The sequence below is a fragment of the Lepeophtheirus salmonis genome, chromosome 10 (genome assembly GCF_016086655.4).
Source record: "Lepeophtheirus salmonis chromosome 10, UVic_Lsal_1.4, whole genome shotgun sequence".
Classification (NCBI taxonomy): domain Eukaryota; kingdom Metazoa; phylum Arthropoda; class Copepoda; order Siphonostomatoida; family Caligidae; genus Lepeophtheirus; species Lepeophtheirus salmonis.
The window spans coordinates 14164997-14188460 of NC_052140.2; the positions used below are offsets into that span (position 1 = coordinate 14164997).

The 23464-nt window shown below is 31.3% G+C and overlaps 1 protein-coding gene and 1 long non-coding RNA gene across 14 annotated transcripts in view; one reads left to right on the forward strand and one right to left on the reverse strand.

Annotated features, from left to right (window-relative positions):
• The window catches only part of LOC121125105 (uncharacterized), a 53572-nt gene that overhangs the window by 9267 nt on the left and 20841 nt on the right, over window positions 1-23464 (reverse strand). For all 13 annotated transcript variants that reach the window (XR_011782125.1, XR_011782124.1, XR_011782123.1 and 10 more), the window contains exons 2-4: window positions 15698-15883; window positions 5151-5305; window positions 981-1032 (exon numbers count right to left, since the gene is read on the reverse strand). Coding sequence is in view for 8 of the 13 variants with exons in the window: in XM_071891567.1 (XP_071747668.1) it covers window positions 981-1032; window positions 5151-5305; window positions 15698-15883 (393 nt within the window). In the remaining 5 variants the exon portion in view is untranslated. The remainder of the gene's footprint in view (window positions 1-980; window positions 1033-5150; window positions 5306-15697; window positions 15884-23464) is intronic.
• Window positions 16817-17500, forward strand: LOC139906531 (uncharacterized). Its single transcript, XR_011782126.1, has 3 exons — window positions 16817-16949; window positions 17072-17134; window positions 17369-17500. It is a non-coding gene; the product is annotated as an uncharacterized lncRNA (long non-coding RNA).

Genomic DNA, 23464 nt, shown 5'->3' on the forward strand with positions numbered 1-23464 from the left:
CCCAAGTACCCTTAAGGCGGTCAAGTTCTGGGATTTTACTGTACGCATATCAAGAGCTAGTCTGCATTGTTATCATGAGGAAATAAAACGTAATTTATTGAATAACTTCTTCCCAAAAAATCAAAGAGGTAATCAGTGCGTAAATCCCTTCTACAGGTATCTAATTATACCTTTCTTCTTTTATCTGATTACTTTTACAAATATAAATCAATATTTGATAGAAAATCCACACATCTTTTTTTTCTAGAAAAATTGAAAACTAATTAACATTATTTCTTTTTTAACGTCAGCTTAAATCATGTAAAAAATAAAGTATGGGTTAGATAAGTGGTTCTCAAACTTTTTAAAATGTGTGTACCACATTTTGAAATATCTAGATCTCTTACTAGTAGTACCATTATGTCCAAACTAGATAAGCATTGTGTTTAAATTATTTTACCTACCCAAGAGAATTAACCATTTTTTGAAACCCCTTACGTATACAAGGCCAATTCATACTTCATTTAAAAGATCTGAAATAGGTATTCCAAATAATACAAAATTCGAATTCTGGTTGATCAAAAATAGTGCAATTACTAACAACTTACGGATTTATCAAATAAAGTTTTAACCGGATATATACTTGTATATAGTCAAGGTATGCAATTGAATTTTGAATCAGTCAAAAATTCAAAATCAAATTCATTCTGATATCAAGGGCTAACCAAAAAAATGATTGCAACTAATTTGAGATTATTTGAAATATATATTTCGGCTTAAGGGTTATCAAGGAATGGACAATTTTATGTGAAACTTTCCACTTTTTTTTTAACATACTATACGTTAGTAGAGGCTAACCCTGTTTGCAACGTTCCTCTAGAGAACCATTAAAGGGACCACAGTTTGAGAACCCTCAGTTAGATTATTAAAAAAAAAATCAAAAAATAAACTTAAGAAAACGTAAGAAAATTGTGTCATGTTTGTATGCTGTAGTAACTTACCTCTGTTGTAACTTCATCAGACTTTTCTTCAGGTGATTCTTCCTCATTTTCTCTGTAAATTATAAAATAAATAAAACACTTATTGGACATATTTGTTTCATAAAAAATTCAATTTAAATATTTACATCACATTACGGTTATTCTCGAGAGACTAAAGAAAAAAAACTTGATTAAGATACATATCAACCCTCAGTTAGTAAAATGAGATTTTCAATACCTCAATCTATCTTAAAATGCTTTTTATGAATCTACATGGTGTTCCATATAAATTGGGAAAATATTTGAAGACTTATAACAACAAACTAGAGTGGAACAGAACCATATTTTTTTATTATTTGAAAGCTACAATAAAGGATATTCAATTATATATAATGCGATCCACCTCTCTTGATAACCTCGGAGACACAGTGCCGGAAGCTTTGCTATGCCGGGCGACCTCGTATGGATCCAGCTTTGGTTCTAATTTTGCACTTTCAATTTACATTCAAATGTGGATGGATGGAGTAGCCCAAGGAAGAAATTACACCTTCCAACAAGACAGTGCACCGGCCCACAAGACCAAAAAAGTGCAGGTGGCTTAGCCACAAAATGTCCTCACTTTTGGAACGCAAATTTTTGGCTTGCATACAGCCCAGACCTGAACCCATGCAATTTCTATCTCTGGGGAGGGTAGAGCGTGAGGCATGTGCTATCATTTGTGTTTAGTGGCCCTGAAGAAGTCCATTAAACGTAGAATTGCGATGCTTTATCAGCATGAAGTCTTATTTTTATTTTTCTGTATTAATATGATATGAAGGGAGACATTTGTATCAATGGTCTGGAAAGAAGAACCTTCAACATTTAAAAAAGCATGAGTACAGGGAAATGTTATAACTTTGATATGAATTTTTATATTATAATCTTCCTGTGAATTTAAGATTGTTAAATCAATACTTATTTTCAAAGGTTATATTTACCCCACAATTTGGTAATTATAAATACCAAGCGGTGATAACAATCCTGACTAATCATGAAACTGCATTTAAATTTTTTTCCCCAAATTTTTCTAGTTCGGAAAATAATTTGTGCACAGACACTTTGTCAAAATGATATTGGCTATTCCAATTTTGGTGAACAGACAAAAATAATATATACATTTGATGTAACATCAAACCCACACACTTGAATTATATTGATTTCAGACGTTCCACGAGGAGAAATAAGAACTGTTTGTAATTAAATAGGTACCTTTGTATGTAAATCACCTGCTGCTTTTTGATTATTTTTTTCCCCCTGCAAAAAAGGTCATCGCAGAGAGATTCCAGGCTTAGGGCATCAACTCCATTTCGAAAGGGGCACACTCCCACAGAGGTAGCCAGTTGGACGGGAATGGCTCGTAAGACCTCTACGATGTTAAGATGAGGCTAGACCACAACAACACCATTAAGTGGATGGAGGATTGCAGAAAAAAGCCCATCATTAATGCAGATACCCTCAAAGACGCAATCAAAAAGGATATAACCCAGTTGCTTGAGGGTTACATGCTCAAGAAAGCCATATATATCGACGTTTTCTATGGCAACCTGCTCTTCTGGGTGCAGGCAAATTTCCCCAACGGCAACGCTGTCTTCCCGCAAGATGGGGCCCCGCTCACACTACGAAAATTACTCATACCTTCTTACCTATCAACATTGCTTTCTTGGAAAAGAGAATGTGACCAACATACACCCCAGATGTCCATCCCCTGGCCTTTTTTTCTGGCTGCACATCTAGAAGGCATCCACTACCAGATACTTGAAGCCATGAAGGCCTCCATGGACAAGGAATGGGCTGCCATTGACCCAAACTTCATTCATAATACATGCAACTCTTTTTGCAACTGGCTTTTCGTCATCTGTGAAGCCATTGGCGGCCAAATAGAACAAGCCCATTTGAAATTGTTATTGTATCAGAAAAAAATGAAAAAATATTTTTGCTCAATGTATCATTTTCTTTCTTCTTTTCAAGTGCGTTATTTTCAAGTTACCACACGGTAGAATGACTCCCATTCATATTAAAACACTTTCATTGATAAAATATTAATTACATTTTGCCACAAATTAAATATTTACAAGGATGCTTCAACAGTTGGCTCCAAATTTTTATTATAACAAAAATCATTAAAATTGGCATATAACTTTACAAATAAAATAATTAGAAAAAAATAAAATGTTAAAAGGATTGAGAGTAGATAAGCAATGTGAATGGACCAATCGTTTATATCGAATGGGTTGGAGCAAATATGTATCTGGACAATTCCTGATTGACATTCTTCTATCCCAAGGTTTTTTCTGACCTTATAATTATCAAGATATCTTGGTCATTTGAGTAATTATCGTATAGGCTTGAGTTATAAAAGTATATAAACAAACTTTGTGCCAATAAAAGATAGATTAAACTTTCGACCTGGTTTAAAATCTTTTTGTCAGCTTTTTTTAAATAATTATAAAATAAAAAACATTACAAGGATACATCATCTTAATTTTTCACTCTCCGAACGAATCAACTTTTGAATCCTTAACAACAACTAATGAAATAGATCTGTTAATTATAATTATATGTTATTGTGTATTTTACTAACCACTGTTGAGTTAATTGTCGTTTAAATCAAGGAATACATACACGTGTTGCTAGTATTTTGTTCAAACTTCACGACGCATAATAACAAATTACAAATTCTCTTAATAATATTCAAGAAAAATATCTAAGCATATTTGTTTATTCCATCCTCCAAGGAAGTCCCTACAATTGCTAATTCAATACATTGTATTTGTTAATCGCTTTATTTGTTGTAAAACTAGCAATCTCAAGATAGCTTTCTAAACCTTAAATGAGGTGTAACGGATCAAAAAAAGGTATGATGGACGTTGAAACATTTATTTATTTACTACCTTGTAAAGTTTTTGATCTGTCTCTCAATGCAAAATACAAAAATTTATCCCCGACATTAGCACCTTCAATCTTTATTTATGTGCAATATAAAAGTACTTTGTCGTATTATTATTTGTACTTTTTTCAATTGCAGGTATTTATAATTAACATCTTTTGCATTATACTTTAAGCAAATATCTGTAATTCCTGAAAATTTCATTCATTTTTTTTTCCGATACTTAAGAAAGTTTTGTTTTTTTATTGAAATATCATATTAGATCGTATATTTGGGTGTAGGTTATAACATAAACAGTAGGAAAAAAGTGATGAAATGTCGATGATAAATTAATCATAACTTCTTTAATAATGAAGCTACAGACTTTATTTTATTATCAAAATGTGTTTTTACCCTTATGTATTAAAAAAATAGATTTAAGAGAAAAATATTGAATTTGAGTTTTTTTGTAACATACCTAAAAAGTAAACTAATTGACAAAGTCGCAAGGTGTTAAATCACGAGATCTCAGAGGCTGGAGCAACAGTTACAGTGAATGGATTGCACTATATTAGGAGATGATTAATGATTTTTGATGACCGGGATTGGATGGTATTGATCTGGACAACGTTTACTTTCTATGTGCACACAAGCAACATAGCATCGTTCTTTTTACGAGAAAAATTTCTAGACCGTGTTATCTCTCTAAGAGGTGATTGCAATTGGCCACCGATATCTTGCGATTTGGCACCTTGCAACTTTTTTCTTTGGGGCTACGTTAAAGTTAAGATCAACACCAGCAGCTGAGCTTCGATTCGAGACCTCAAAGATGAAATTCTTGAAGCTATTGAGGGTGTACAACAGCCATATTGCGATTTGGTGAAATTAAATTTCATAAAAAGGATACAGTCCTGTAATGTTTTTAATGACATACCTTTCTTTTTAAATTGAAATAGACATCCGATCATTTATATTAAAAAATGCAATTTTTCTTTGAATATCAAAATAACCACTCTTATTGGAAACCCCTTGATTAACGATGAAATGTAGATTCAAAGGAATAAGAAGCATTTTTATTAATATCGATGTGTATAATATCTCAGATTACTAAAAAAGGTTTCACATTAATTCCATAATTATTTTAATTTAATGCCTTTTTCATTTCATTTCATTTCTAGTCTGTACGGACAAGACATACTCAGAAAAAAAGTGTATTTTGTCTGAGCTGCCTTGTAGTCACCTATAAAAATAACCTACAGTTCGACTAACTAAGTAAAATAACTTACTCAGTTTTAGCATTTTCATCTTCCTTTGAAAGTTTAGACGCATCGTTTTCGTTCACACCACCTGCTGCAGGGTCATCCAGAGGAGCTTTCTTTGGCAATCCCAAAAATTCTTCTAATAAGTCATCTTCATTTGCAATATCAAAGTCATCGTAGTCCTAAAAGGAGAAAAGTTAAAGTAAGTTGAATTATATCGTGCACGGAAAACTGCCCTCGGGAAAATTACCCGTGGAAGATTGCCTTGGACTAAATTGTCATTTATGAAAATTGACAGTTATGGAAATAGCCCGTATTAGGTTCAAACCTCATGATGAATAATAACACATTATAAATTCGCTTAAAATTATTTATGACAAATGCCTATACATATTTGTTTGTTCCATCTCCCAACGGAGTAACTTCAAGGGTAATGTAATATTATTGCAATATGAGAGGAGGAGGGAATAAATAGCTTAGGGCCTCTTAAAATAAGGTTGAATACTCTCCGCCCTTGGATTGCCCCGGGTGTAGTATGGAATTGCTAAGAACTATCGCCAAAGTATTACATACATTCAAAGAACCCCTCTAATATTTCAATCAAATAGGTCTGAGCCCTCGGGTTGCGAGGGATACTTAAGGGTGCTCCTGGATCCTATTTATTCCCCACGCCTGCTCCTCTTATATTGTAATAGTATCTCACTTGATGGAACTGACAACTATGTTTAGATATTTGTCATAAATTATATTAAGCGGATTTATAATGTTTTATTATTCATCTTAAAGTTTGAACTAATTACGGTCAATTTTCCTCAATTGTAATTTTCCTCTGGGGCAATCTTCCACGGGCAATTTTCCCAAGACCAGTTATTCTACTACCGAGCTATATATATAAATTGAAAAAATGGTTAGTAAGGTCAATAAAAATAGTTTTTTTTGGGTGTTTTTACTTAAATGTAGTTTTTAAATTTTTTTTCTAAGCTTTACTCCATTTTCAGTCGTAATTATTATTGTCCTCTCTATGTTATTTTCTGGAGATTAAATTTCATTATTTTTTGATTTATTAGCAAGTTATGGAATAAATTATCGAGTTTTCCATGAAGGTTTTTGATGCTTCCTTATAATTAACTAACAAACGATGAATATGAAAAAGCTGAACAGAAGGGAGGATATGACTTCTTCTGTAGAAAACATGACCTGTTTGATAATAACTTATTAATTTAGAAATAATTTATTCGCTAATAAAGTCTACAAAATTTTATATTCGTTTTTTAAACTATTATCTTAGATTATGAATTCAAAGATATAAAGAATAATGTTAAGCAAAAAGTATTCAATCTGTCAACATATTCTTATACAGTGTGGCCCCAGTAATTGAGAACAAATTTACCCAAGCTTTACTTTAGCGAGATACTCAAAAAAGTAGTAAGACTTTATTTATATACTTTACTTTTTATAAACAATTAAGATTCAACCAACAATTCAACCTTGGCTCCCACATGGGGTCAATCCTAAGCCTTTCACATCTTAGTCATTCCTAGGCATTCAAATGGGAGGTGGACCTTGCCTTCTTCTCGATTGTGTCCCAGATCCATGGGTAAAAGGGTTGCAGTCTAATGAGAATCGTGGTCACATTGACCAGAGCCATAAATTTGCAAAGTTGTCTATACCCTACTTATGAGTTTTTTTGGCCTTGCTTAGTGGGGGCAGAATCTTGCTACTTGCCTGTGGGTATTAGATCTTCAACTAGGGGTATACCACTGTCTACCTTGAGGTACACATCCGTCCCAATCTTGAGGGCCTTTAGAAACCAATAAAGTGGTACCTACAAATGCAACGAGCCACCATTTTCCGGCATCCTCTCAAGGCTCTTGCTGTCGTCTTTCAGCTTTTTATCCTTGGTAAGGAAAAACTTGGAGCCGGGGAAGATGCTGGATATCTCGACGTAACTCATTTCCCTGTCAATAAATGCTGACCCAAATTTTATTTGGCCCTCCATCTCATTTTTACTTGGTCTGATGAAGAAATTTGTTGTACTTTGAATACCCGTTGATATTACAGGATAAAATTCAGTAAATTATTTAGTAGGTCAATGAAACCTTCTAGAGTTTCATTCATATTTAACATTAACTAAGGGTAAATAACGTTCGACGCCCACTGGAAGTAACGGAGGGGCTAAAGCTAAACCTGAATATTCGGGGGGAAATATATGTTATGGGCTGCAGAGTGTTGAAAGGGTGGGAATCACTTAATGAATACTTTCAAGATTATGCATACATATTGAATGATTTGATTGATGGAGAGGTAGATTAGTTAAGTTGTCAGATGTTGAGAAAAGGTGTAAAAGTATTAAATTAATAAACTGCTATGCATTACGATGAATATATATGCATACCATACGACACCATTCCAAGTTCAATAGAAAGCACTTTATAAATTCATTTTAAAGTTTAATAAAGAACCATCATTATACAAAAATAAATTAAAATAAATTTTTGAAAGTTGAGTAAATTCTCAATTATCGTTTCTTTTTCATAATACTGGAAAAGAAAAAATATAATGTTCATATGTGTCGAATCTGTCGTCATAATAGGAATTCCGTATCATTACCAAAGGAGACCAGTTGGAGTGCGCAAGACGTAGAGAAAAATAACAGATATGAGATTATTTACGTGTAGCATCTTTTTTAAGTTTTTTTTTTTTAATATTTAATTTTGAATTTGCGTGGTATTCTTAGGAAAAATAATACGCTTTCGTGCATCAAAATAGTATAACTCCTGTATAATTAATTTTTAATTTTAAATCATGTGTATTTTAAGCACGTTAAAAAAATCAACAAATTAGATCTGACAATTTGAAGAATGTTTCAAAGGATAGCAGCTTAGCTGTCATGAAGTTTTGATCAGCTGTGCCAAGGGAAGAAGGAAATAAACATGGGCATTCGCAATAATTACTCTGATTTCTACTGTAAGTCCAACAAGGACTTATAATTATAAGGCCGCAACAAATCCTCATGGTTACTTTTTGTTTTTTGTGAACACACCCGAATGTTCAACAGGTTTTGAATATAATTGAAAGTAGTATAAAAGGAGTTAAATAATAATTACAACAGCTGAGGAATAGAAAATGTATTCTTGAGATTACCAATTTAAAAAAAAAACAAAAAAAAAACAGGCAGTTAAAATATACACACCATTTACATAACTATGTATGTTACTCACAAAAAGGGCGATGTGAAAAAAATATGATGTGCCCTCAAGCAAAACAGACTTTCACATTACCTTGCAGGTAATATTTTTATTTTAAGTTTAGTTTACTCCTGCTTTAAAGAATTTGATATCAATTTGGGGCCTTATAAATGATGTTATTGCTAAATAAAATGGACAAATTTCCAAAAAAAAATCTATATTTTTTTTGTAAGAGATGGCTTTAGATGAAAAAGACAAAAAAATGATATTTGAATTAAATCTAATTAAAAGATACTATATACCTTATGAATGGTCTAGAATGTTAACACTAATTTTGATATTAATAAAGTAAACAACTAATAAGTAGGTTTTAGCCCCAAAAAAGATACAAGCCCTCCATATTAGGGTCTGATATGCATTGAATAAAAGTAGGTATTGGAGTGATAGATTTTGATAGACTGTAAGATTTAAGTTATTAAGATTTATTTGATGGCCAAATTTTAGTAGTCTTAATGAAATACCCCTAATTTGACTGACATCAACAACGGTCACGTCATATGTTGTTATTATTTCTGTTTATCGGATTAACAGAATGAAGAGTATACGAGGCGCCTAATTGGACAATAATGGAAGGTACATAATCGTGTCTTATTACAAGATTGTGTCTAACTCCATTAATAATAATACATATAAGAGTAGACAAAATATTTTCTTGTTCATTATTTTTCTGGAATGGATAATGGCTAGAAGAAAATTAATGCTCATGCAAATGTCGATAAATGGACATGCAATTTCATATTGTTACGGATTTTTCGAAAACAAGGGATTTTAGAAGGCTTGGTAAATAAATTTGAAGTGCTTTTGATTTGTAGGAAAAGTCGTGGGCTTTTCTTTTCGGACCCATCGAAGGAGGCAGATGGACGGTTATCGGAATCAATCTATAGAGCCAATGGTTAAGATTTATTATTTATTATGGTTTGTAAAATGGATGGATGAATAAAGCCAATAGATCTACTGAAGAGTTGTATTGTTTTTTAACTACTTTCAATCAAGTATTTGAACAACAAACGTTGACACAACAATTTTACAAAGCTTTGTAACACATTAAGGCCAATAAGTAGATTTTTTTACGTCACTATTTAGACTGGTTAATATACGGACTATCTTTTTAATCTCCTTTTTTGTTAAGGATGCTCTTGATGATCAATATAACACCTTATTTTTTTTTTTTTTAGATATGAAGTACTTTCAAGAAATATTTGTATGTATATTCATAAGAGCAAGTTCAAAAAGGCCGTGTCCTACATTTTTTAATTTTTAAGATATACTTAGAAGAATAACAAAAGGATATATGCACAAATTTTGAGACACGTAAAACTATTTTTATATAAAAAAGGTCATTTTGACAGAAGATGATGATTTAACAACTTTTTTTCGTGTTTCAAAAACAAATAACGATACTTTTTTTTACATAAATACCTTTTTTTACATTAATATTTAGTTATTAAGTAATAGTCAAAGAATATATGTGCAAGTTTTGAGACTTATACATTCATTTCCCATTTTAAAAATTATCATTTGAATAGAAAGAGCTGTTCAAATTTGCCAAAAAATGTTAAGCCTTAGATCTTATTGGATTACTTTGCCAGTAACACCTGGCATAAAAAGTTTAAAAGAAGAAAATCATCCGGATGAGGAAGTGGAAATGCCTTTTTCTTTTTTTTGTTACCGTTGTATTACATATTTTTAATCATTTTCTCCTTTTAAGTCTTGGAATGAACTATAGAAAAGGGATTTTTTTTGGAAACATACATAAGAAGTTGACACATGTTTAAGTTGACTAATTTAAATTTGTTAACAAATTTCTACTAGTTTTTTGTTCCATAATTATTTGCAATAGTTATCTACATAAGACATTTTTAGAGTACTGAGTACACACAGTCAATTCTCAGAGCTCTTACTCATTTTCTGAATTAATCCCCCCAGAGTTTATACTCTTAAAGCCATTTTATTTATAAAAATATATTTATTTGACGTTAATTAAGAGATTTTTCTTTTTCTTTTTTAATTGGTCAGATGGAGTTGTGCTGAAGTTGTCTTTAAAGTCCATACAATAATTCATACTTCTGTATCTAAGAGCTACCGAATATCGAAACTACGTAGAATTTATCCTGGGTGTGATGTCTCATGTGCTAATTTAAAGATTAAATATTGTTAACAGAGACGAGTAGCTTTTTTTATCCATTCTCAACCTCGACTGGAAAAGAAATATATGCTACCTAGTCTTCTTTATTTTCTTGTCCAAAAATGTTAATTATTATATCGAGAGCAGATATATTAATTATTATAAATATTGAATTGTATTATTTTATCAAATTACGAATCAATGAAATAATACAAAATAAAACGAATCTAAACGAAGGCAATTGATTTATATAAACTAAAGTAAAAATCAAATTCCTATGGAACACCTTTTTTGAGTTCATAATAGTAAGCTACTTTAAGCCATACTATAGTCAATTTATGAATATAGCTGGGGAAAAAATACAATACATCTTCGTTTATTTAAAAAAAGTAGACACGAGAGCGTGAGCGGTGTTTACTTGTTCTTTTGGTAAACAAAGTGCAAGAAAGTGACGCCTTCTTACGGTAAAATAATGCAACTCCCTGAAGCTAAAATAATGAAATATAGGTGTGTTACACAATAGAGGGTTCTGTGAACAATTTATTTTGCTCTTCCTAGCAACAAACAGTAACATCACCTTGCAGATATTTTTTATTTAGTTTGCGCATGCCCTACTTGTTATATATTCAATTAGATATTAGTATTTGAAGTCCAAGCGTAGCCAAGTGGGAAGTTGATATACACTATTTAGAGCAACTTGAGGCATATAACGCTACTATTTGTGGCAAATAATTAAATGTGAAATAAAATTCGTATGACCTATTTTGTTTGGGAATTATATAATAGAAAATTTATTCTGGTATAAAATTTAATATAATTACTGAATATAACCACCATCAGCTGCTATGACACCCTCCAAGCGCCCGCGGAAGGCCTGGTACACAATGATGAAGTAATGGTCTTCCATGGCTGCCCATTGCTCAATGACGCTGGCCTTCAATGAGTCCAAATGCGGGTGGCGGGTAGCACAGGCCTTCTTCTCAATTTGCCAACCCACACTGTAGTCAAGGGGATTCAAATCAGGTGATTGAGGTGGCCAAATGTTTTTGTTCCAAAATGATATGTTGGCAGTGAGCCAATCCTGAGTCATTCCAGAGGTATGGGCAGGTGCCCCATACTGCTAGAAGATAAAGGGGTCCCATTAGAGATCTTGAGGGCCTATTTTCCTTCAAAATCTCAAAGTGGACAGACCTACCGAAGCGCAGGATAGTGGCAAATATATGACGTTTGGCCTCGTGATTCATCGTAAACGACTTTGTTCGATGCGAGTCAGAAAAACAAAAACAAAGCCAAAGGATTTACCGAGTTACTTGTGCTGGATTTTTTTATTTCCGGTCACGGAACCTCGAGATATAAGCGTTTAATAATTAGTTCGCGTATTTCTGCAACTACCGGGATATATATATTCATAAAAAGATATAGAAGGAAGAATATTTCATTTTTCCAAGTATTGTTGAGTAAAGAAGAATGTTGAAATGGTTTTAAATCTAAATAGAGTCAAGAATCAAATTGTATCTAATATTACTTGGCCAAATGTAATTTTGTTTCAATTAAACCTATAAAAAGGATCATTTTCTTTTATTATTTAAAGATGACCGCTCAGATTAAAAAGTATCACTTATTTTTTTTAGGCAAAAGGCATATCTTTATTATAAATAATAAAATTTCTAAATCCGCAGAAAAAATTAACTTAACTTCACACATAGATTAACATGTTTTGTGTAAAAACAAAATGACACTTGCAAATTTAGTTAAAATAAGTGTAACAACACAAGGGGGTGCTCAAAAAAGATAAACCGGCAGATCCAAAGTAAATCAGATCAAGAAAGGTGGATCTTGAGCCAGTTTGGACAAATAATCGTTGGTGAATATTTTCCATTTTGTATTAGATCAATAATATCAAAATAAGAGAGAATGAGAAATGTCACGAAACCTCCTACAAACTAACTACTTCATCGGATGAAGGGAGAAAAAATACAAGGATTTAGCACTTTTTAGTCAAAACAGTTAAAGTGAAGAAAAAAAAATTTCATGATCAAATTAATTACTTATAAGACAATAAAGATTGCTTGGACGGATCTTTTACAAAACATCCAAATATATAGATCTGAGTCAACTCATAGTTCCATTCAACTCCTATGTATTTATGGCATTAGGTTGGTAAGTATATGAATTTTGTTTAACATATTTTAAAAGTTAGTGAGTCGGAAGTCATTTTCTGAATTACTAAAGACTTGTCATTATATTTAAATATCACTCAATCGTTAGAATTTAGGATTTCCACATCGACATCCAATAAATTAATTACGGATTATACTAAATGCTTACGATGTAAGAAATTATTTCCTTATTCATTGACACTAAATAGTAGAATATGTTCATAGATATCAATATGACATTAGCATTTAAAATTATTTTCTTATGTATCAATTGTAAATAATGTTGCAATTCAAATATGTACTTATTAATGTGGTTCATTGATTTAATTTTATACAGTTATTTTGTCTTAATTGTTTAGCTATGTAATATATTTGATAATTGATTAATTTTCTACAATTTACAGTTATTACCATTAAATACTTCTTAATATCTAGCTATGTAAAAAAAAACGTCAGATATTGTTGACTACTCTCATTGGTTAAATGTTTACTTCTTGTAAGTATCCTTGCTTTGTTTTAGAATACCGTAGTATTCACATGGTTTTGAAGACTAAGATAATTAGGGATAGTAACTAATTTTCTTAGTGTCTACGTTTTGTTATTCAATATTTTTATACATTACTAAAATTATATCTTCAACAAAAAAATCACTTTTTTTTTTCAATATTGGCTTGTAATGGTTTCTACGACAATTAAAACCGAGACTGAAGCTCCGAGATTGGAGGACCGTTATGTTTATATTTGAAATCTCGCTCGGAGAACCTCTGCCGTGTTATATAGGACAAAAAAAAGTTATTCAACATGGTATTGACTTCCGGAGGTAATCCCTGCATATCTGAGTATCACTTCTTCAAACCGAGTAATATCCAAAAAAAAAAGAAGTTTAATTTCGTATCAACTAGACCCTCTTTCCCTCTTTTTTGAAAAATTGTCCATTAGTCTAAGATTACAAATTAACTTATGTAGATAGAATGACGTTTATATAATGAAGGCTAGCTAGTCCTTTAATGAAAAAAGATTGATGATTTAATATTCTTCTTTTTTGTTTAGAATACTTCATATAATTTATTCGCAAAAAAATATTATATGTGCGTAAATCATGAAGAAATTTTGCAAATTTTTAGCAATAGGTAGATTTTTTATATGTAAGCTATGACGTAAATAGACTGCTTTATAAACATAAAATATTTATTATTAGGAATATAAAAAACTATAAATCACTTTTGCAGCAATTTAGAACAAGGATCTTCTCCGTTTTCTTTCTTTTATTTATTTTTTGACTATTTGATTGCACTTTTATGAGGAGTGATATTATGCACTATGTGTATATTTACTTTTCATAATGAAACGTCAAATGTTTGATTATATTGTTGTGTCGACTTGAATTAGAAAATTAGAAAAGGAAAAGAAGAAAATTTAGCTCCAAAAATATACAGCGTGCACAAACAAAACAATGCAAAGTCTGTTCAAAGTCCAAGAGATCGTACATTGCCATGTATCAAGGTTATGATTAGTGAGTAGCATCTATTGGAAGAACACACACATCTTTTATACCAGGTCAGGCAATTTCCGTTTGTGTGGCATTCCTTTAAATGGAGGAAGTGGACTGATTTTCAGAAAATGGACTAAAAAGAATGTCATGTGTTGATTAAACATTACTTTATGAAAGGGAAGTACGCATCAGAAGACTAAAAAGCAGCTAGATAAACAGCATGGAGACTCTGCACTCAAGTGTATCAATCATTTTTAGCTGACAATTCCTAAGTTGTATTCATGTATTAGCTAGATTTATATAATAGTTTTGTTTCTTATAGCAGCAATATGAACATTTTTCCCTCTAAAGTTATTCATAACTACTGTTAACAAGGTACCTTTAATTAAAAGTAAAATATGACGATGAAAACTTACCAGTCATCAATTCGGTCTAAAATCACTCTAGAAAACGCAGCAGAAGGATATTAGAGACAAGGTGAGGAAGTATTAAAATTTTAATTCATGTTATACTCAAGTAAAGACTTTCTTTCAAAGAGGTGAGCATTTGAGAAATTTTTAATAAAATTAGTGAAATTCTTTTTAGGTAGAATTTAAAAGAAGGATAGGCTAAAATAATCAGAATTTAAGTATTGCTTTTAAATTATAATGTGGATTTTACCTATATTAATAGGTTTAGAAAAATAAATAACCCCAATTTTAATAAATATTCAGAGAAAAAAAAAATACCACACAATCAAATTTAATAAAAAGGCATTAATTTTGAATCATGACATATTGACAAACATTTAAATGTGTTTATGACTTTTTGATCTTACAAATACGCCTACTTTTTGAAATTCTAATATTGTAAGTTGATTGATTAGTTATTTTAGGTGTTTAATGTATGCCTTACGAAATCAAGTATAAAAATACAATCTAAAAAAGAACATATTCCTAGCAATTCATACTTAAATATAATATCGTCAATAATATTTTGATTAATTAATTGATAAATAAATCAAAATATTTAATAAACTAAAAAAACAGTATGTTCCTATTCTCATTTACAATGTTAAATCAATTGAAATATAAGAAATCATCAACTAAAAAAATAAAAAATGAAGTATCCACTAATTATTCCTTAGTCCACTAAAAGCTAATCTACTAATTTGATTTGCCATTCGGCTATTGCTAATTCCTCTTATTTTCTAGTTTCACGGGTACACTAACTCTATTCAATCTGTAACAGATGCTGGAAGATTGGCTACAAACTGTCTTGGGAAGAGCTGGCAATACTTGCTCCCCCCTCCCTAGATCTTGGGTTTATACATCATCTTGGGCATTTGGGTTTCAGCTTAGAAAATGTATATAATCTTTGATTTTATTTTTTATATATAATCATCTAATAGAACGATTACAATGTTAATTAACTTATTTTGTTGATTCCAACATATTTACTAGTCAATCAGTCTTGTGGCTTATATATATAGCCATAGTTCAAGATAATTATTTCTTTCGAGCGCGTTGAGCTATGTCATACACAATATTAGTGTATATAATCTTACTTACTCCACAGTATTTCTCTTCATTAAAAATTTGGGGTGGAAGAACGTTCCTTTCTCCCTCTTTCTTTTTGCCATTCGCACGCATAAAATCACGTGCCTCATCCATTCCAGGTCCAGCAATATCCACAGGGGCATTTTCAATATTTAAGCTGTTCAATATCATAAATATCCTCTGTTGATGAGTTACAATCTGTAAAGAAAGTAAATATTTTATTAGTAATTTGACATTTCTAAATTATACTTGAATTTATATAAGAAAAAAGGCAACCATTATATCAATGGAAAATAAATATCATCTTGAATTCTGATTGGTTTAAAATTGATATGGTTATATTTTGACACGCGTCATACTTTGTGTGGGGAGTGTCTAGACAATCCTTTAATACATTAGTTTTTTAATATTGTGAGCTTTTTACCATTTAATGCAATCATGTTTATACATTTTATCTCATCACTCCCTTTTTACCCTTAGGTCGGGTCTCTCCTCTATTATTAACCCAAAATTTTTTTTAGTGAAAATGCATAATATACTATTTTAAAGTATACTTCGTCCAGAATCACATCTCCTTGATTCATTTTACCCGTTGGGCTGCCAACGAGTCTGGGTATTAATATATTCATTATCTTTTAGGTGAGAACACAATAGTTAGGGATGGGGATTGCATTTTTATTCTCCTCACCTTCTACAAAAGTCAGACCCCTAGTCATTTTTAATCAAAGGACTGTGAAAAAGTAAACATAATTTAAGTACATGTTTGTTGTTTCACCCCTCATTCTATAAGGTCTCTTTCAACCCCAACAATCTAAGTTTATAATCTAGGAAAGGGTTTATGAAAGCAGTTAATGAAATATTACATTTACCGTATTTTATAAAGCATAAATCTTATTTTAATTTCACAAGATATAAATCAAATTAAAATATGTACAGTGTATTTTTCCACAATTAATAGTAAAAAAAAAAGTTGAAATATTAAGACTATGTATACAGGTATATATACTCGTAGTCCATAACGTTTTTTAAAACTAAAGTCTTTATAATGTAGTGTTGGACTCGAGTTATAACTTTGAGTTCGAATAAAGGTATCAGGACATGACAATGTTTTTTTAATGCATTCATCAAATCTAATTGTTCAACAATAAAGTCAGCTTGACAACCTCAAAAAGTGGTACTACGAAAATTGCACAAAGGAAAATTGTACGAGGCGGAACATATACAATTTTATCCAAAAAAGGGCTATGGAAAAATTGTGACAGAGGTATATTCTGCTAAGTTTATTTCATTCTACACATTTTTTAAGAATCCAAAATATAATGTTGAATCTTGTCTCCTTTATGAATTTTGGGAATGATAAAACAGAGAAAATTGTTTTTGTCAAAGGTTAAGAATAAATATGGATTTTCACCGTCTTCCTATTTTTTCAATCAAACGCTATTCAAAAGGGTAATAAAATATTTCAATTAGAAGCTTAATATAGTAAATTTAGCCTTTTAATGTTTAAATTTCCTCCCTGTGCAATTTTCTTTCGGCAAATTTTCTCCTTACGAAATACTACTCCTCAGGCAATTTTTCTGCGTGGAGCCGAGAATCAATAAAAGAATATTAAAGAAAGATTATATTTTCCCAAATTTAAAGGCATCACAAGTAAACTAACACTAAAGATCTTCAAACTTTCAGGACAATACCAATTACTTCAAGATGTACAAAGGTACAAAACTGATCTTGTTATTCAGACTGTTGACATCTCATATGGACTGCCTGCATCAAGAAGTACATTATGGCACCACGCAGCCAAGAAGAATCACATCGTCTCCAGCAAAAATATGGCTCACTTCTGGCCTGTCTCTATGTGGAACTTCTTCCAGGTCCTGGCCATAAGCAATAACTAATAAAAGCTTTCTTTGTCTCTCTCCAATCATCAAATATCAACCTTTTCCCATATAATTTCAGATTATAAATGTGTCTCCTACACAGGTAAAAAACCCCGGTTTGAATTAATCATAATAGGAAACAAAATTCCTTAAAATGAATGCCATTCATCCAAATTGAATTAAAATACCGTCAATACAGAGGATCCGAGCTGCCTAGAGTAGCTATACATAAATCTATTTGACTTTATAACCTTCCAAAATACCGTGATTGGTATTTGCGAAGGGTAAATTTATCTCCCCCCCCCACTTTTTAGTACTACAAAGAACCACATTCCTTCAGCACAATAGCATTTGAAAATGTTATATTCAAGAGATTTTAAAAGTAATGTTACTGTAATATGTGAAAATTTTATACAATTTTAGATCTCCCGAAATCTTGGGATAGAAAAATAGAGATCCTTACTATATATTTACAACAACAAAAAAATTACTGAGCAGTCTCAAATGTAGGCTGCTCTTACATATTTTGATAATGATATATGCAAAAACTTTTAACTCCTCCATAGACGCTTTTGTAGATTGTCTTACTGTTCCAATTCTAAAAGTATTTATTTCCTTAAATACAAAGATGACCAAGAATCAAAATTCACGAAAGCACTGGTTTTGTTTGGGATTTCAATACGAAAGGGATCTGTTATTGGATATTACCCACGATATCCGCAAAATATTTACACTCTTTACAGTGGATTGTAAGTTCTTACAATACTTTTAAAAAGAAATAGTCTTACAATGGAGACTGTTTGTACACTTAATGGTGGTTTGCTTCTTACATTATTCTTATTTGCTCCTGTTTTGATTTTAGTTATATACTTGTAGTATGTGCGTTCTAAATTATGTACGTTGAAGGATTCTATTTAGTTGTTTTTGATCAGTAATATGTGTATAGTGTTTTGGTATGATTTTTTTAGGGATAGTTTTAAACTATATATTTATTTATGTGATCTTTTTACGTGATCTTTCTTCCTTCATTTATTTCTAATGTATTTTGTACATATAAGAGGAAAACCCCAATAAATAAATAAATACCATCATTTCATGTTTTCTCAGAAAATGAATTACACAGGACTTTAAGTAAAGGAAGACAAATTTGAAGCCCTTAAAAATAAGAGCGAAGATACATTTATTCTATAATATATGTATATAAAGATCGATTTTTTCCTTTGTAACAATCTAAACCAAGTTAGCTTGGTCTAACAAAAACCAACACAGTCTAAGGCCTGTCTAGAATTTCCAGAGCGAATCCCAACTCTACAGTAGACTCAATAATTCCTTATATTTTTATATATTATGTTAACTATATCTCAGAAGAAGCCTTGTAGAAACTGCATAATATTATGGACAAAAATACATCGGACACTTTTAGCGTGCCAGAAAGGACTCTATACGTAAAACCATTCTGGAAATATCTTTAGATGAAACCAAATCTCTAAATTTAAGTGTTAAAACCTGTCTGTTAGATGGTATAGATTCTATGTCACATTTGTAGAGCTTGTCTCTCATGTAAGATATCGCTTTTTGTGCTATCCCAAATCATTGTACTTCATCATTTACATTCATGACGTAAGCAACTTTATCGTCCCTTAGCAGAATTCACATTGTTTACCCAGTTAAAAGAGGACAATTCTTGAAATTTGGGTAGTTATTTATAAAATGTGGTGATTTTAAATCCGAAACAAGTTTAGACCTCATTATCTTGGCAATCCTGAGATCTACGTTTATGAAATTGTGCTCAGCTGATTTAGCTGACAAAACTGTATAAAAATAACAAATAAATCTTGAAATCTTCTACAAAACTCTGTACAGCTATTTTTGTGTGCCCATGTGTCCAACGAAATTTAACAATACTCCAAACTACCCAAATCAACGGCTTACAATATTTTACAAGATTATGAAGGACTTTGGTGGTCAGAACTATCATGCATGCAAGATGCATGATAGTTCTGAGAGCAAAAAATACACTCCAGACGCCCTAAATGTTTTTAGAAAAGGAAATGTGGTCTGTATTCGAATCCCTATTACTATTATGTGTTTAATAAACGTGTACATTAAATTTTGCCTGATTGTAGCCTTCTATTCTCGAGGCAGTAGCCAAATTGAACATGGAGTTCCTCATCAAGGCCCTTGCCATGTTGGAGGCTATGGTTGAAGTTAGAGGTGGTTGTTTTGAGGGATGTAGTTCACTATGGACCCCGTCTGTATGAGCAAAATATTTGCGAATTGCTGAATTAATTTAAGGAAATAAATTGTAGTATACATTATCATAAAATCTTCCAGATTTAAAATCTCCACCTTGATGAAGAATATTCAAGTATACTCTACCCCTTAGGGGTAAAATAAGTAGTCACGTATCCGATATATTTGGAGAAATATTGATTACGTACTATGAGACTATAAACTGTTTTAAAAATCCTTAATTTTGAAGTCCTACATCCTATTTACGTTGAATAAACAAAGTTACAATTAATTAAAAAAGTCCATCAGTGGCAGTATTTGTTTCTTTCCTTCCCATTTTTCATGAATAAAATGGGCAACTCTATATCAAGATCATCTATAGGTAATTTGTATCTATTAATTGATGTTTTTAGTGTGCAAACTTTTGTTTACATTACATTAATTTTGGATATATATCATGAAGCTTATTATTGCACAAGTATGTATATTAGAGTGGGTTGATCTCCAACTTTTTTCTAATTTCAATTATGGCTAGTGCTCAAAAGTTGTCAAATGGTATAAAAAGTATCTATGGAAAATTGCATTGCCCAATGATATCATCTTAGGTAGCACATCTCTATTAAATGCAAAAACTCTTTACTCAGTAAATACAGATACTAAAAAAACATTTTCAGTTAGCTTGCATAAAATAACTTTGGTACACAATTTGTTTACCTATAAAATGTGTAAAAAAAAATTTTTTTTTTTTTTTTTTTTTTAAAAGCTGTTCTAGGGAACAAAAAAGGCGAAAAAAGTTCTGAAGATGACTCATGTATATTGTGCATTCTTTATTTTACATTTTCATACAAGAAAAGTCAAAAAATTTTAGTATTATGCTCTTTTTTTATCCATAGGGTAATTTTGGAATTAAAACTTCATAAATGTTTTTATAGGGTAAAATAATGTCTATCATAGTTAATTTATGCAAAATGCTTATGATCGCTGTATTTTAATATCTATGGACGAAATAAATAACTTTTATATCCTTTCAGTCTTTAATGGAGATGTGCCACCTAAGATGGCGTCATAGGACAACTAAATTTTGTATAGGTTGTCTTCTTACCACATGACAACTTTTCATAACTTGCTGTAATTATAGAAGTTTGAAAAAAACACACTTAATATATAAAAATTGTATCAACGGTCTGCAATATGGGATAAAAAGTTAACAAACAAATTAATTTTATTCACAATTTTTTTTATGCATCTATTCAAAATGGTGATAAAGATAGCACATTTATTTTATTTTTACAAAAAACTGTGAAACACAAATCTTTTTGTGGGGTAATAAACAATTTATATTAAAAGATGCTTATAATTTTTGAATGAAAAAGTTCTGAAGATGAAGCAATTATAGTTTTAGATTTGATGACATGGAGCTTATTGTTTATCATCCTCATCGTAAAACCCTATAAATATGGTCCTATGAAGCATACTTAAATTTAGTCCAATCCCTGGACAACGGAGATAATTATGTAAGGCACTGCGACATCATGCGGTTTCATCGATGCTCAAGAGTAAAAAAAAGACAAACTCACAACCTCCTCCACATAATGAAACCTACCATCTATGTTCATGATGCTCCAAAATGCTAATTGTCTGAATATATCAATAAAGTTGAGACGCTTCTTCTCCTACTCCAATAATATACTCTGTGCCTCATTTCATACCCATTTTAACGGCCCAATTAGAACACTATATTTTTTCAAATCGAAATATTTATCCCAGGGGTTAAAAAAAAAAGATTTTTTTTTCTCCAATATCACGCATATTTGTTCAAATAATATGCACAAATTTTGATGTGTCTGAGTAAACACAAGCTGTAATTAATTGAGCCAAAAGAAAAAGATGTTCCAACTGTCCTTTGTCCACCCTACATCAAAAAACACAAATTACCGTTCTTCTTATAATAACAGCATGAATATTTGGCAAGTTTCCAACATGAAGCTCTGTTCTGAAAAAGACATCCTTGGCAATAAGTACATGATAATATTTGTTTTTCTTTAGAAGTAGGAAAGAAAAAATTCCTACATACTTCCTTCTCACAGGCAACAACAAACAAAAACAGACAAAAAATAAAGTCCATTAAGTAAAGTCTTTTTGCGAATGACTTTATACATAAAAATTTTGTGTTTTGTTCTTTTTTCATCGTTAAAAGCAAAGTCAATTTGAATCATCTTTTGATATGTGATTGGCAATATTATGCAAATTTACTTATCTTTAATATTACTCAAGTAGTATTGCATCAAAAGCTAATAATAATTCCCACTGTATTGCTAAAAATGTCTTAGACTGGACAATTATATTTAGAAGTCAGATTCTAGTATTTACTATATAAATATACTCATACATAGTCTTGTTTATTTTGGGCATGTTAAAAAAAAAAGAAACTGAAAATCAATATGGTAGCCCTGACAATTTGAAGATTATTTAAGAAGAGAGTCGCCTAGGTCATATTATGCTCCATTAGAATGTTTGATGTAGTAGTAAAGAAGTTTTTACCAGGGATTAAATAATAATCAGAGCAGCTGAGGAATAGAAAAGCCATTCTTCAAATTACCAATTCCAAAAAGCGGGCCTGCAATTAAATACACCCGATTTACATCAATACTTATACTACGGTACAGTTTTTGATCTGAAGCCCTTAGACCGGTCCGAGAACTTAATAATTAGGGTGAACCGAACCTGGGTGAGTGTTAGGCTTTTTTGTAATTTTATTATAAGTGCCTCTCATTATATTACATTTTTGGAAATTTCCAAAAAGGAAACAAAGAAAAGAGCGGTGTATATCTTACTCATTATTAGTTACATCGGATCATAGGATACGGTGTTGTAAAAGTGTGAGTGTAGAATACAAACACTTTTCGGGCAGTATTGCATTTGATCGGTTCAGTGTCGAGCATAGAGGTCTCAAACGAAGAAATTCACCATATTTTACTTTTTTACTCTTCGAAAGATACAAAGAAAATTTGTCAAGTGGTTCGAGCAAAAAAAAAAAAAATATATATATATAGTACAATTCAGCCCTCAACAGTAAACAACGCAACCGTTTGAAGCTGGCGATCGAACAGAAATAGCACGATTTGGTGAATAGGAGAGACATTGTATTTCATCAAGACAATGCCAGGCCGCACACATCTTTGATGACACGTCAGAAGCACTGAGAGCTCATTTGGGAACTTCTTATATATCCACTATGTTCTGGACCTGGCACCAAGTGATACCCACACGTGCCTATGGTCAACGCGCTTGGGCTACAAATTTAGCCAAAATAGAGGCTTGTGCCATTGTTTGTCCTACTTTTTGACAATAGGGACAAGGGCTTCTACGAAAAAGACATTATGAAGTTGAATTCTCGTGGAAAACAAGTTATCATACTTGGCTTAATTCAGGTGATTGTAACACTTCTTATAAAGCATTCAATAAACGATAAATAACAATGTTTCCTTTTCCCAAGACTATTATTTACAATATGGTTATCTGAGATGTAGAGAAAATCAGTCCATTTGGATATCAATAGAGCTGTAAAGTATATAAGCTCCTGGTTTGTAAAAACTAAATTGGTCACCCTTACAAATTGAAGTTTATTTGGGAGGAGAGTAGTTTAGGTTAATCCAACTATTGAAGAAAG